This window comes from Rhinolophus ferrumequinum, chromosome 3 (assembly GCF_004115265.2).
Source record: "Rhinolophus ferrumequinum isolate MPI-CBG mRhiFer1 chromosome 3, mRhiFer1_v1.p, whole genome shotgun sequence".
Lineage (NCBI taxonomy): Eukaryota > Metazoa > Chordata > Mammalia > Chiroptera > Rhinolophidae > Rhinolophus > Rhinolophus ferrumequinum.
In genome coordinates this window covers 46330037-46345651 of record NC_046286.1, presented here as the reverse complement: position 1 = coordinate 46345651, position 15615 = coordinate 46330037, and the positions used below count along the sequence as shown (strand labels likewise).

Here is a 15615-nt window from a genome sequence, read left to right as displayed (position 1 = left end):
AAGCCTCTTAGTGGAGAAGTCTGCATGTGTGTGGGATACTGGTCTGTCTGTTCAAGTTAGGGAAAAGATAGTGTGCTAGCAGGTCAGGGATGATGAGAAGAACCCGGGGTTGATCGTGAATGAAAGCAATTCAGACTCTTGGTAACTTAGTGGGTGAATGAAATGCAAACATTATATTTTGGGCCTAATTTTCCTCGATACCATAGGAGAAAGATTATCTCTGTGCTTCAAGAAATGTTCTGAAGCAAAGAAATAAAATCCATCACATTTTTAAGCAAAATATGAAAACTGTTTCCTTGGCAAGTGGAAATAGTACAGGAGGATATGATTTCAAGGTTGTGAATGTTAACTGGCCTGTCAGTTTAGCTTAAGTTTTTCTTAGCCAACAATTGTCAGCTTTTACCTAAGAGAAAGCTACCTTTTTGGTTTTACATGCCTTGCAAGCAGAGTGAAGCAGAGTCCCGAAGACCAGAGGCATTCCTCGTCTAGGATGCGGATGAGGGAGCACTCATGCTTCCCTGGGTCTTTACTGAGCTGCTCCTGAAAACAGGCATTGTTCCTGGTCCAGCTGTGAAAGGCCAGCTATACAGTGGGTGGAGTTTATTGTCAAGTGAAAGGAAAGCAATGATAAACTGATACTTGTACGCATGTGGCATTGCAAACATTTGTGAATGGGGGTTAACGTTCACAAAGAGGAAGCGGAAGAAGGGTAAGAGGAATCCAGACTAAGCAAAGGCCCTAAGACGAGGGACTAAACATGTCTTTGTTATACAAGAGGTAAAATATATACCTCCTTATAATTATGTTCTCTTTGAGCCACATAAAATCAGTTTTTTCCTTCTACTCTAGATAGCTCTCCCATATGGGAAGATAGTGTTTATTTTGTCTCAAGTATGGTTATGTAACTGAAGGTAAAGTGAAGGAAAGGCCTTTGCTCAGAGGAAGTGTTCAGGTTTGGGAGTCACCCAGGAGGGCTGGAAGCCTACTTATACCCCTTATACTCTACAAGACCTTGAAGTTCTATACCATGTCTGTCAAGAACACGATGGCAGTACCAACTTGAAGGGTGTGGTGGAGATTAATGAGATGACATGGAAGGAGCCAGAAAAAAGTAGGTCTTCAGTAAATCGTATCTAGTGGTAGAGGTAATAAAAGAAACATCTGATACTTGCCAGACTCAAAAGCTAACATTCTTTTAGAGGATTTGTTTGTAGCTTTGCTTGTAAGTATTACATTGTTATTTGTGTTCCTTATAGCTGTCTCCTGCCTTAAGGAACCGGTTTACAGAAATATGGTGCCCTCAAAGCACAAGCCGTGAAGATTTAAAACAGATTATCAGCAGTAATCTTCGTCCAGGATTGTCTCTGGGCAGAACAGATCATAAAGGTGAGAGTTTTCAGGTGTGGTAGTGGGGTGGAGGGGGCTGTGTGTTAAAAGTGAGGGGTGTGGTATAGGACATTAGCAGTATGTATATATGGTGTATGGAGAAGGGCGGGATAGAGAAATGGCCACACATAGATCTGAGGAAATAAGGTACTAGCCTATTACTGCCTATTATACTGTCCCTTCTTCACATTGCCTCTTCTAATAACCAGGGTTGTTAAATTCTAGCTTCCTTATTGCCTCACCTGTTAGCCATCTTTATATAGGCATATTTATTAGCTAAGGATGAGGAAAATTTGGTTTAAATTTTAGTCATTATCACCTTTAGAAAATGTTTATAGACTTTTAAACTGCATTTTTTTAGTTGTCAACTAATTTATTATTTCACTGTATTTAAATTTTTTTATTATGAAAACTTTCAAACATGAGGAAAATAGAATAGTATTAAAAAATTTCTATATACCTATAACCTAGATTTAACAATTCTTAAGCTATCCAGTAAGAGTCAAAACATTTATTATATGGTTCTATTTTTATTGAGCCTCGATTGCTTGAGATGTGTGTGTGTGTGTGTGTATTAGTTTTTTTATTAAGGTGTAATTGACGTACAACATTATGTTAGTTTCGGGTGTACAACATGATGGTTTGACATTTGTATATGTTGCAAAGTGATTATCATAAGAAATGTAGTTAGCATCTGTCACCATGATGTATATACATGTATCTTTGAGTTGTATTTCTAAAAGTGGATATAAGGAACTTCATAGCTCCCATTGGTTATGGCCAGCTTGCTCTCCAGAAAGATGGTCTCATTCACAATGCTATCAGCAACTTAGTAAATGTTCCTGCTTTGCATAGACCTTCCGACATGGAGTTTTCATTTTAAAAAATATAATGAAATCTATTATTTTATTCTTGTTAATTTAGTGGATAGTCTAAATTTTCATTTTCTTTATCATTTTACATGTGATTATTATATATTTTTGGGTAATATTCTTTATTCATTTATCACATAGATTTCTATATTTTGTTACCTCTTAATATTTGTTGTAAAAAAATACATACATGAAGACTTTACTTTATCTCTGATGATCTTTGTTCCAGTAGTCATGGTTTACTTCCTCTCTAACAATGGATAAAATTTTCCAGTTTCATTAAGGCCTTGACGTACCTCAACTTTATTTCACTCTGAAATGTGGCTCTAAGTACTTGTTTTTAATATCTGATCTTTGAAACGGAATTTAATTTATTTCCTCATTGTTACTGGACCTTTTCCCTTGGTTGTTGTTTTAAGTTCTTTTTAAAGATTTGAAGTTTTTTTCTATATTTGGTATTTTCTTCTAACCAATTAGTTTTTTTCTTAACCAATTCTAAGTCTAGCCTTGAAGGATGTTGCTGAATAGTCCATTTTATATTACAGCAGGGCTGATTCTTCCTCATCATATTTTTTTTTTTAAAAAACTTCCTTTGGCATTTATACTTTTTAGATAAATGTTTACTGTTGACTTCAGAAGTTATATAAAGTGCACTACTAAATTTAATTGGTATTACTTTGAATCTATATATACTACTTAAGGATATTTTATTTCCAAATATTTTACAATATGAAGTTATAATAATTAGATATATTATATCTATATATTAGATATAACTATATATATAATATATTATATTATAACTATATATTATAACTATATATATATTAGATATAACTAATTAATATAATAATTAGTTTAACATAAATCATAAAATAAAATTTGTGAATCCTCTAATCTGATTGATGTATGGATTTAAGAAAACAAAAACTTGAAGTAAATGCCACTGAAAATGTGGCACTACCCATTCCAGTGAATCATTTTAAAATATAATAAAATTTGTATATTTTCTAAGATCATTGTGTCATAACTTCAAAATTGTATCTGAAGATGAACCAAATGGATATTTCTTTGAGTTTTCAGGGTAGCTTCTTAGGCTGTAATTCTCAAGTTTTTGTTTGTTTGTTGGGGAGGGGTGGGTTGGTGGTGGGTTCTTTTTGTTTGTATATTTTTGGTATGTGTGGAATACTATTCATGAAACCCCTTGGGAATGCAATAAAAGCTGTAGACCCTCCCTTCTTAGAAAAAGCATTAATGTAAATTCACAAAATTTTGCTTATAGTTTCATGGAGCCCAGAGTCCTTTTAGGCCATCTTTGGGCCCCAGGTTACAAGCCCTCATTCTGAAGTGTTTGTAAACAGCAAATGCTTTTGCTTCCTTATGTCTTAGGGACTGACATAGCTGAGGTGATGCTGGATTTCATTGACTGGCTGACACACCAGGAATTTGGCCGAAGGTGTGTGGTCAGTATCAGAGATATCCTGTCCTGGGTTAACTTCATGAACACAATGGGGGAGGAAGCTGCTTTGAAAAGGCCAGAGACCATCTCCACTGTGACATCTTTTGTCCATGCTGCATGCCTGGTGTACATAGATGGAATAGGTTCAGGTACGTTGTCTGTTAGCTGGTGGGACAAGGGGTTAGGGTAGAGGGGAGTGTGAAATGGATCAAGTGCAGACCTCTGACCCAGATACTTTATGGCATTGCTTACTGTAACATTTCCAAGACTCCAAATGGCTTTGCCTTTTTTTTTTTTTTTTAATCTTTTTGAGAGGTGGTTGGTATCAAAGATATGCCAAAAACTTCTCACTGCTTATAGACCAGGGACTTGGAAAACACAAAGTGGTGATCATGAGTAGAAAGGAGACTATTGGAAATGCCCTTACTCCTGAAGGACTGCATAATTCTTAACATGAATGGTTATTTATAGAAAATGGACCTGAATTCTTTAGTTTGTTTTAAGTTATTTTTCAGTATTTAAGTTCTGTTTCTTCAGCCATTCACTCAGAACTTAAATATTGAATTTTATGAAACTTAAGCCAAAATGATCAGTAGTAGCACATTAGTTACTCTTATCTCCAGGCTGCTTTATCATGGACTGCCTGAATGTTCTACAGAACAAACTGCTGCTGAACTGATGATCTGTAAATTGTGAGGAGAGCGGAGTCAGATTTCTTCCTCAGGACTGCTTACGCTAGCAGTTGTATTTTGGCTGTAATTCAGCTACAGCCTTATTTCCCCAGGAAACTGCCTCAGAGCTCCTGCTGAATGGTTGTGAAGCTGGGTGTTGTGCTCATGTTTAATGGACTGATCTTCTTTCTTTTAGGGGTCACTTCCTCTGGGTTTGGTACGGCCCTCTTGGCTCGCAAAGAGTGTCTGAAATTCCTAATCAAGAAACTTTCCAAGATAGTCCGACTTACAGATGGTCAGAAAAATGAATTGAAAATTTATGACAGACTCAAGGCCAAAGAATTCACTGGGATAGATAACCTTTGGGGAATTCATCCATTTTTTATACCAAGAGGTAAGAATGATTGTAAATAAATGAAGATTCTCTTCTTATAGATCACAGATGCTTGAGTTTTATTGTGACTTTTAGCATATCATGCTCATGATTATTGTTGAACTAGTTATCTGAATTAGACTCTGACTTGGCATAACCATAAGTGTGTGAATGGTTAAAAATATATAACTGGCATATAAAAATAAAGGAAAATATAGCCTTTAATCTAATAAATTATCTCGTAAAAATACATTTATTATTGCTCAAAACAAGAGCTTTCCTATAGTGATAATTCAGCCCATACATATCAACTATAGAACCTCATCCCGTTTTACAAAAATAATTTTATGAGTTCTTGAGGAAAGGAATTGTGCTACTCATCTTCCTGTCCATTGCATCTAACACATAGCCTAGCAGTCAGAGGCATTCGGAAAATGTCTGTTCATTGAGTGAATGGATGAACAAATGAATGATTAAATGGGAAATACAGGAGGGCTTGTGTTCTAATCCTTGCTTTCATTAGGTTGTATCTACCAAATACTTAAATGAGGCAGTTAGATTAGGTATCTTCTAAGGCACTGTAAATTTTTCAGATCATTGCTTCCCTCGCAGGGCCATCTGTTTCTGTCCCTTTCTTCTTCCCTATATTAGTAACTGTTGAGTACCTGAATTGTAGGCTGGGGGATTCAGTGGTGAACAAAACCAGGCAAGGTTCCTGGCTAAGTGGAACACTGCCGCTTTCCCTCTCAACAGTACACTCTTCATCCCTGATGGGGCCTCCAGGATCTAGCCATTAGGTCCTTTCCCTGACCCACCATCACATTCTTGGTGGGACTTCATGCTGCTGGCCTGGGACTGTCCTATGTGGTCGTTGCTTCTGCTTCCATAGCTGAGGAAATACATGTTTTCCTAGCCCTCCACACCGGTATACCAAAAGCTTCTCCTAGGAGACATAGTGGCACAAATGTTAAGCCCTGTAAAACTTATGGTCTGCACTGCAGCTATATGTATTATCAGTTAAGGATGCATCCTGGATTGTCCTGGTGGCCTAAAAACCTTGATGACATTGTTGATGTGGAACCATGTTGCCTATAACCCTAGTTTACACTTACTGTTAGGAAAATACCTATTTATAAAGGTAAATTGTACAAGTACACATAGTAATTCCAGGTTAGGTTGTGAAAGGAAAGGTGTGCTTATAGTTGGACTAAACATGTAGGAATGCGTATATGTACAGGTAAAGAGATCTGTGCAGTAGATACAGTTGAAGAAAATATGCTACTGGCTGTCTCACCAAAGCATTTTAAGGACTCGAAAGCAGGGAAATGTTGAGATAGGGCTAAACTTTTTCACTGTAGAAGATATTTCACTTATTGACAGTCTACTTGGTGAATTCTTATAATCTTGGGTTGACAAGTATATAAGATTTGGTGATGTCTAGCTTTGATGTGGGTTTTTTTCCCCCTGCACTTAAGGACCTGTCCTGCACAGGAATAATATCGCCGACTATGCACTTAGCGCTGGCACCACTGCTATGAATGCCCAGAGGCTCTTAAGAGCTACAAAACTGAACAAACCCATTCTCCTGGAGGGCTCCCCTGGTGTGGGCAAGACAAGTTTGGTGGGTGCCTTAGCAAAGGCTTCCGGCAACACCCTTGTTCGAATCAACTTGTCAGAACAGACGGTAAGCTGGGTTATCTGCAGCTGGTGAGGGTAGGTACAGGGAGTCATGTTTCTTTATAATACAGCTTCCCAATCAAAAATAGTGCTGACATTTTCAATACCCCAGATATAGTACGGCTATAAAGACCACACACATGATCTTCTATACCTATTCTTCTGGATTTATTAATAGCTGACATCTGTAATAATATTCTCTCTGGATGCTTTATTCTAATTCTCTCTTGAGGGAATTACCCACTTCAGTATTTATTGTAATATAACCTCTTTTTATTTTTGTCATTTATAAGAAAGAAAATGAATAGAAACAAAACTACCTTTAAACAATCTTATGAAAATATGGGACAGATGACAAAATAAATAAGAATCTCTTGGAATGGGGTCTGGGAGTAGGGCCTGGGCATTGTTATTGGTTTTTGTTTTTGATTTTTTTTTTAAACTCATCAATTAATTTCTAAATATAGCCACAGTTAAGAACTACTGGTTTGGAGCTCCAGTGCCAGTTGATTGATACTTGGAATATTCTGATGAGGTTTTTGGGGGCATGTCTGGGCTCCTGGTACAGAGTGCTGGGATAGATTAGTTCTGTCTTGGGTATAAGAAGGAAAAGTAGTACAAGGCCCAAAGTATTGATCATCTTAGATTTAGGGTCTTGAGGCCTAGTTAATTTTTTGTGTAATTTTGGGTTTTCCTCACTTCTGTCCCCTCTCAAAGGACATCACAGACCTGTTTGGAGCAGACCTACCTGTTGAAGGTGGCAAAGGAGGAGAGTTTGCGTGGCGTGATGGCCCCTTGCTGGCTGCTCTGAAGGCCGGCCATTGGGTTGTGCTGGATGAGGTGAGAGGACTGTGGCTCATGCCAAGGATGGGATCTCAAGTGTGAAGAGCAGAAATGCTCTAGGGCATTTCTCAGTGGATGACCATGCTGTTGGCTGTAATGGCAAACTCTCTAATGAAAAGAATCTTCCATGGTTTCCTCTAAGAATAGGAATAGTCACTTGTCAGAAAGTACATGTAGAAGCCCCTCTATGTATAACCTATACTTTCCTACTTTTGTAAGCTAGCCTCCACATAAAAACTGCCTCTTCGCTGGTTTATTCGGTAGTCTCTTGACAGGCTTGCTGTATTTCACTTATTTCATGGGTATTTTACAAATAGTGTCAACCACCTCATGTTTTATCAGTGCAACAGAGACTGGGGAAAGTTATCTCAAGAAGAGAAAAATGGTGAGAAAATTATCGCTGTTACATGTGCATTTGGATAAATTATTGACCAGAAGGACAGAGCACATCATGAGACCTGTGATAAGTGCTGAGTCTCAGTGACTGACAAGCAGCTAGAGATAAGGATAAGTGATGCACAAAAATAAAAAATTTAAGGTTGTGGCCACAGGAGTCGAGGCAGTTCGGGATGTGTGGTGTTAATTCCGGAAAAGGCTAGGAAGTAATTATGGAGCTTAAATGTTTGCAGTGCTGAAAGTGCTTGCAGTGATGAAACTTTTAACACAGGCCCAGCACGTTCACTAGATTCAGACCCCTTTGAGTCTGAAGTCAGGGCCTGCTGTGGCATTCCTTTTCTGCGGAGCTGCTTCCTACTTATCCTGGGGAGATATTAAGGAGAGAGATTTTTCTCTCAGATTTTTTTGAAAAAAGATGTCTGATAGAATATTAGTCAGGAAAAAAGAATGCCTAGTTTTAAAGCTTAAGACTTCTGACCATCCTCCTACTGGGTGAAAATTGCATCCAGGGACTAGCTACGCTTGTGGACTTGCAGTCACACTTCAGAGCAGCTTTTAAAACTTCACCTGTTTGGGACTACACTAGTACAGTGGAGTTTGTGCTGTGTAGTACTTATGTATGTATGACACTTGAGGTCCCGTTATAATATAGTTTGGTTTTTGCCCATTTGCATTTTACTGATTCACATTTACCCAATTGAATTTTTCCATGTTACCTAAAACCACCCATACTTTACATCCCTGAGTTCTGAGCTCAGCATCTGAAGACCTCCATTCAGCTCTTCATTTTGGGGACAACAACCTTGTATTTCTTTTTCACAAAACTGTAGGTGAAAGTTAGCTATATAGAGCCATTTTATGTATTTATATCATGACTTTTTTTAATTTGGAGATTTCATTTAGTATTTGAGCTGGGAAAGATAATTACTTATCTAAGTAAGTAAAGTGCTGTTTTACCTTATCTTTTAAAATCCCAGAGTGCAAAAATGAGATATCTGTGTATTGGCAAGTTTTTTTTTAAGGTATGATTTATAAAGTAGGTCAATACAGGTGTATGTAATGGATATGGTTTCATTTCAGGAAAGATTTTAACTGCTTTTTAAAAATCTCAGTCTGACTATTCAGTTTACTGAAAAATTACTGATAATTTATGTGCCCCAAATCTCTCTAGCATGTACATGAAATAATAATAGGATGAATACACATCAACCCATCACTCAGCTTAAGAAACAGAATTTTACCAATATTGTTTGATTTTGCTCCTCCTGAAGGTAATGCTATCTTACTTTTGTGCATATGACTCCTCAGTTACTTGGCGTATGTAACAAATATGTTCATTTTGTTTTCCAAATAGCTCAACCTGGCTTCTCAGTCCGTATTGGAAGGACTCAATGCTTGTTTTGACCACCGAGGAGAAATCTATGTTCCTGAATTAGGAATGAGCTTTCAAGTACAGCATGAAAAGACGAAGATTTTTGGGTGTCAAAATCCTTTTAGACAAGGAGGCGGGAGGAAGGGCTTGCCCAGGTCTTTCCTTAACAGATTCACTCAGGTAGGTTTCCTGTTGCCACAGAGACCAAAGGTGGAGTGTCGGGGGTGATAAGACTGCTGGCATGTAGGTATCAGGATGCGCTCTGTGAGAAGGCTGGAGAATCCGTTTAATGATCTGGTTTTCAATGCCATGTCTATGTGATGAGTATTAATGCGACTGGCAGCCATCCTCACTGTTCTCCTGGTGTGAATCCCTTTGTCTACATCTCAGAGGACCTGGTGTATTATCAGTAAGGTCACCACCCTCTGCAGGATTTTATTAACTGTGCTCAACATTTGACCTTTTCAAGTGTCTATGTGGTCTATTAAAACATTTAGAAGATTTTATAATTAAAATGCATTTTAATTAAAAGTGAGAAAGAATGAAAACTATCATAAAGAATTGAAAATCCTATATTCTCCATACTGAAGTCAACCATTACTTACATTTGGCATATTTTCTTACTGCCTTTATTCAGATTTGCAGAGGTAGGGTGGAGAGAGAGACAGAGAGAAAACACATACTCACTTGTTTTAACATCCATTTTTCAACGTTTGCCTAATTTAGAAGCTAGGAATTGGCTGTATATAATAGCTTTCTTTAATGTCCCTGTCCCTTGATAAGAATTTGCTTAAGTATCTTTTAAGAATAGTTTATTACGAAAAATTTCAAATATATTGAAAAGTTGAACAAATAGATAGTGAATGCTCATATGTTTATTATCGAGAATTTTGAGAGCATATTACATAATGCAGAGGACATTTTAAACAAATATACTTAAAAAAATTAATTGCATGTATCTAGTTTTCTTTAGTAGAGTGGTGTTAACAGAAAAAAAAAAAACCTTTGTTGCTCTGTGTTTCAAAGATTTTATATGATTCTGTATCCTAAAAATGTAAGAAAAGTTTCTATAACTGAAAATTTGTGTGCGTGTGAGTGTGTGTGTGTGTGTGTGTGTGTAACTGAGGTATTGTTACTTTGATGTCAAATAAAAATTTTACATCACAAATGGTAGGCATATTTGGTCTTTTGTAGAGAATCTGTAGCATTTCTTCATATTATATTTGGATTTTATAGGTCTTTGTGGATCCTCTTACGGTGATTGACATGGAGTTCATCGCCAGTACCCTGTTTCCAGCCATTGACAGAAACATTCTTAAGAAAATGGTTGCTTTCAACAACCAGGTAAATACTTACTTGTACTGATTGCTCTTTATTTTCCTGGCTGTAATTGAACCGTTATTTTCTCAACATAGGATACTAACAAATTACCACTCTAAGATAAATCACATAGAATCACAAGTTTATAGTAGAAGGGAAGCCACTAATTTGAGGGTTACAGTGATTCAGTTCCATTGTATGTATCAATGATAATGCTTACAGGGTATTCCTGATATTTAGAAGTCTGGGCTGGGAATAGGAAACATCTGAATCAAGTCAATTAATTTCTGTTTCACATTATGTATGCATTTATAGTACATTAATAGTACTTAATGCATGCCTAGCAGTGGGACGTGTTTCCCAGTAAAAGTATTTTCTTTTCAGATTGATCATGAAGTGACTGTTGAGAAGAAATGGGGGCAAAAAGGAGGACCCTGGGAATTTAACCTCCGGGACCTTTTCCGCTGGTGTCAGTTGATGCTGGTTGACCAGTCCCCTGGGTGTTATGATCCTGGTCAGCATGTGTTTTTGGTCTATGGTGAAAGAATGAGAACCAGGGAAGACAAAGAAAAGGTGAGCTTCACATTTACTCTTTGTGTTTCTTTCCATCTGAAAGTTGATTTCTTCTTAAGGCAGAGAAGGGACATACTAATATGAAACCCAGTAAAGCTGCTTGGAAATTTAGATGTTAAGAGAAGAGACTAAACATTTACCTACCTCACAGTATAGAGTAGTTTGGAATACGCACTTCGCTTATTCATCTGATTCCCCATGATTGCAAACTTCCTAAAACAATATTGCCTCCAGTAATAAAGAATTAGATTTCCGTCACCTTTCTAGGCTCAAAGGAGGAGGAGACAGGTAGAAGGGGAGGGTTTAAGTGTCAAATTATAAAGTATTTTATCTAGAAAGTATAAGTAGATATAAAGAGAGTATGATCTAAATGGAAGTCAAAATATCCCTTCGTGAATAGTAAAGAAGTCTAGAGTTCACAGCTTAATAAAATGTAATAATGTGTGCATTTTGCTTGTGGTATTTAAAGTCTGGTCTCACTGAATGCTCACAGCAGCTGCAGGTCTGTCATAACCTGCAGCATAACCTGCAGCAGGAAGGTGCTGTCATAACCTCTTACAGATGAGGATCCAAGGCTCCGAGTCATGGAGGTAGTAAGAGGCAGGTAGCTCAATAAGTAGCAAGAGGCAGAGCCCACTTCTCAGCCCAGACCTTTACATTTTGTCTGCTATTCCTCCTACCACATCACAGCTATTTAAGAGCAAATTAATTAATACACAGATCCATGCATTAGAAGCAGTAACTTCCTTGTTCCAATGTGGACATAGCACATGCGGCTTTCACACATCTTTCATTCTGCTGCTGAGTACCCAGATCCCTTTTTATGTGGTATTCAGAATCTACTCAGATGTTAACAACTCATTTATTGAGTGCAAGTGGCTTTCAGTCATTATATTAGGACAAAATGTTCAGCGAGTATTCTTTTTACAACTTTATTGATATGTAATTCATGTACTGTCAGCTGGTATTTTAACTTCTTTATCCACTCACTAGTTATAGTGTATTAATCAAGGCCAGACACTGACCAGTTGTTGGGTAATTGTTGTTAGTCAGATGCTGTATCATTGTAGGCTGTGGAATGTTTCCAGTACTCCTCCAATTCAATTATTGTAATTGACCAAATAGGTGTTATCTGAGGAAGCAAAAATATTAGGAAAAATAATAACAGAAAGAAAAAGACTATAATAGGTAGAAGGGTTTGGGTAAATTAAATCTGACTTCATAAAATTAAATAAACCAGTGCATTGTAAAATAAAAGTATGTGTAATTTTAACTCTGGTAGACTATCAGGGAGAGGAGATTATATGCTTTAGAGTGGATTATAAAATCAGAACTCACCTGAACCTCAAGCGTAGGTGACAAGAGCTCTCTCCTGTGCTGCATTTTGACTCATAGTCAATGTCTGACATTGATTATGATTTTATTATTTTTTTCCTAAGGTTTCCCACCACCTACTTGTGTATGTATGTATGTATGTATGTATGTACGCTTGTATGTTGAAGTATAATTGGCATGTAACATTATGTTTCAGGTGTTTGTATACATTGTTACACGATCACAGGATGTCTAGTTAACATCTGTCATCTTACATGTGTACAAAAATTTTTTTTTTCTGTGATAAGAATTTTTAAGATCTACTTTTTTAGCAACTTTCAAATATGCAATCTGACCAGCCCAGGGTGTAAGTATGTGCCGCTTTGTTAGAAACAAACCACTTGGTTTAAATATTTTGGGTGGCTTGAATTCTCCTGCTGCTATGGACTAAATTATTTTTTTTTACACTCCCCATCTTTCTCCCACCCCAGCCACTCCTTTTAGATTTTTAAAAGAAATCCAAAAAACGAAATAAGGTTCACGGGAAGTTTTCTACTGTGTTTCTCCGAAAATAAGACCTAACTGAAAATAAGTCGTAGCATGATTTTTCAGGATGCTCGTAATATAAAATAAGCCCTAATACGTCTTTTGGAGCAAAAATTAATATAAGACCCAGTCTTATTTTCAGGGAAATATGGTAGGGCTTATTTTATATTACGAGCATCCTGAAAAATCATGCTAGGGCTTATTTTCCGATTAGGTCTTATTTTCGGGGAAACACGGTAATAGTATTCCTGCTAAGGAAGGGATAAATGAATGTAAATAATCAGAGAAATAACTTTGGTTTCCATTTTACATAAATATTTAGAAGGATAACAGTGTTTTTGGACTAGACCTGCTTAGATTTGTAATCAGTTACTAACAACGAGCACATCATATAATAATTGTGAATCCTGTTATTCATACCTATAAAATAGAAACAATGCCTGCTTTGCAAAGCTGTAAAGATCAGAAATAATCTGTTAAAGCACCTTCTATGTTTGGCACATGATAGGCACTCAAGAAATAGTCATTGTTCTTTATAATATATTGTTCTCTTCTACCTTCTTTTTTGGTGGTACCTTGAACAATGAAAGCAAATTTCACTTTTCATCTCTAGATTTGCCATAATATCCATGGCTTTATTTTAAATTTTGGTACATTCTCACTGGAATAGTTTGGGAATTATATGACTGCTCTTTTGTTGAGCTCCAAATTGTTTTCATTCTGAAGAGTTAAATATAATCTATCCCTTTTATAAGAGAAAATTCAAAAAGATAAGGATATTGTTACTGCTGTTCTCCGTTCTCACGAGGTTGTGATTCACATTGCTGTACTTGTTTTCTGGAAGTATTTATTCTCCAAGGTTTGGCTCTGAACTTGGTGGAGTGATTTGTGTTTTTCTTGTATCATCTTCTTCCGTTAGGTCTTTGCTGTATTCAAGGATGTGTTTAGTTCAAATTCCAACCCATACACAGGAACCAGACTATTTCACATCACGCCCTATGATGTTCAGGTGAGGAGACGAGGATAATCTCTGTTCTTTTACATGCAGTCTTCTGTGATTTCTTCTGCTCCCACTACTCGGCACACTTGTGAAATCTCACTGGCATGTATTTTTTAGCTGGGCTACTCAGTCCTTTCCCGTGGCAGCTATGTTCCTCCCCCATCCCGCCGTCCCCTGTTGCTCCTACACCAGTCGTTACAGTCTCTGGAGTCAATTATGAAGTGTGTACAGATGAGCTGGATGGTCATCCTTGTGGGTCCGGCCTCTGTGGGCAAGACCAGCCTGGTCCAACTCCTGGCACAGCTTACTGGTCACACATTAAAGATCATGGCTATGAACAGTGCAATGGATACCACGGAGCTCCTGGGTGGATTTGAGCAGGTAAGTGGTCTGCCTAATAGTCTTCTGTGTTGGTGGTGACTACACGTAGCAGTATTTTTGACTCTGGCCAATGGCTATGCTGAAGTCACATGCTTTGGGACTTTCAGGTTGATCTTCTGCGGCCTTGGAGGCAGCTCCTAGAGAAGGTGGAGGCCACTGGACAGGCCCTGTTGAGAGACAGCCTCCTTGTCAGTGCTGACGATGCAGAAGTAGTGCTGCGAGCCTGGAGTCATTTCCTTCTGACGTATAAGCCCAAGTGTCTTGGAGAAGGTGGTAAAGGTGTCACGATGGAGATTGTCAATAAGCTGGAAGCAGTATTGTTGCTTTTGCAGCGACTGAACAATAAAATCAACTCCTACTCCAAGGCAGGTATGTGTGTTTGGATGTGCGTATCACACACATTGTCCTTAGAGAGTCCATTTATGGTAATTTATAAATGCATCATTTTTATTAATTTAATGATTAACAATTAAAACTTGAAAGTTTTTGTCTTCTTTTTTGTCTTAGCAGTAAACTGAAGCTGATGCAAAGGATCCAGAATTGGTGATCCTAAACAAAGGGAATAAATTGGTTTCTGAGCTTAATGGTTTATTTTGTGTATAACCAGCTGTAATGATAAATCAATCACTTGTTTGTAAAGCTGGTCTTATTGTTTGTTGACCTTTCAAAAAGACTTATTAATTTGTCAATAAATTGGGCGTTTTAAACTAAAGAAGTTTAAATTGATAGTTAGGATGTGTGTATTAATTTTGTTTAGCAAGTGGAAGAAATTCCTTAGTTAACATGGAAACTCAATTGCTCTCATTTTGTGATGCAGCTTTCCTCAGGTATCAGCCCTGTGATCTCTGTTGTCCAATGTCTGAAAGCAGTTGTTTCATATATTTTGCCTGGTTTTCTAATATTAACAGTGGGGGGTTAAGCCTAAACCTTCTTATTTCCTCATGGCTAGAAGCAGGTGTCCAGTGTATTTCACCTTATGATATGAAAAAGGGTCATAAAACAATTTCTAACAAAAAAGAGCAATTGAAAGATTTCTAGGAATGGGCTGTGTAAACTATAAAGCACTAGGCAAATAAATACCAGTTGTTACCATAATCCTGTTGTCATTATAAATCCTGTTTAATGACATTGATTGCATTCTGCCAACTAACAGCACTTTCATTTGGTATAAATGTAGTAATACTAGGTGGGAGACGTTCTTCTGCCATTTGTGAAATTACAACAAAGATTATTTACCTTTTCCATCACCCTTGAGTCTCCTCTATCTAGTTATTAGTTCAGAAAGCCATTAAGAAGCATTATCTGCCTCCAAACCAAATTTTATCTGTTTTGTTTAAACAAAACCAAAATTTTTTTTTCTATTATGAAATTTCAAAATTTGGGCCAGAAGTTTCCATCTTTCTTTTAATATACTCTTAGTTTTTTTGTTTTT

At 37.2% G+C, this 15615-nt stretch overlaps 1 protein-coding gene across 2 annotated transcripts in view; it reads left to right on the top strand.

The window, feature by feature from the left end:
• MDN1 (midasin AAA ATPase 1) overlaps positions 1-15615 on the top strand; it is a 144741-nt gene that overhangs the window by 67181 nt on the left and 61945 nt on the right. For both annotated transcript variants that reach the window (XM_033097100.1, XM_033097091.1), the window contains 11 exons: positions 1257-1386; positions 3648-3866; positions 4585-4782; positions 6237-6445; positions 7156-7278; positions 9032-9229; positions 10286-10393; positions 10754-10942; positions 13722-13811; positions 13920-14183; positions 14291-14552. In XM_033097100.1, the coding sequence (XP_032952991.1) occupies positions 1257-1386; positions 3648-3866; positions 4585-4782; positions 6237-6445; positions 7156-7278; positions 9032-9229; positions 10286-10393; positions 10754-10942; positions 13722-13811; positions 13920-14183; positions 14291-14552 (1990 nt within the window). The remainder of the gene's footprint in view (positions 1-1256; positions 1387-3647; positions 3867-4584; positions 4783-6236; positions 6446-7155; positions 7279-9031; positions 9230-10285; positions 10394-10753; positions 10943-13721; positions 13812-13919; positions 14184-14290; positions 14553-15615) is intronic.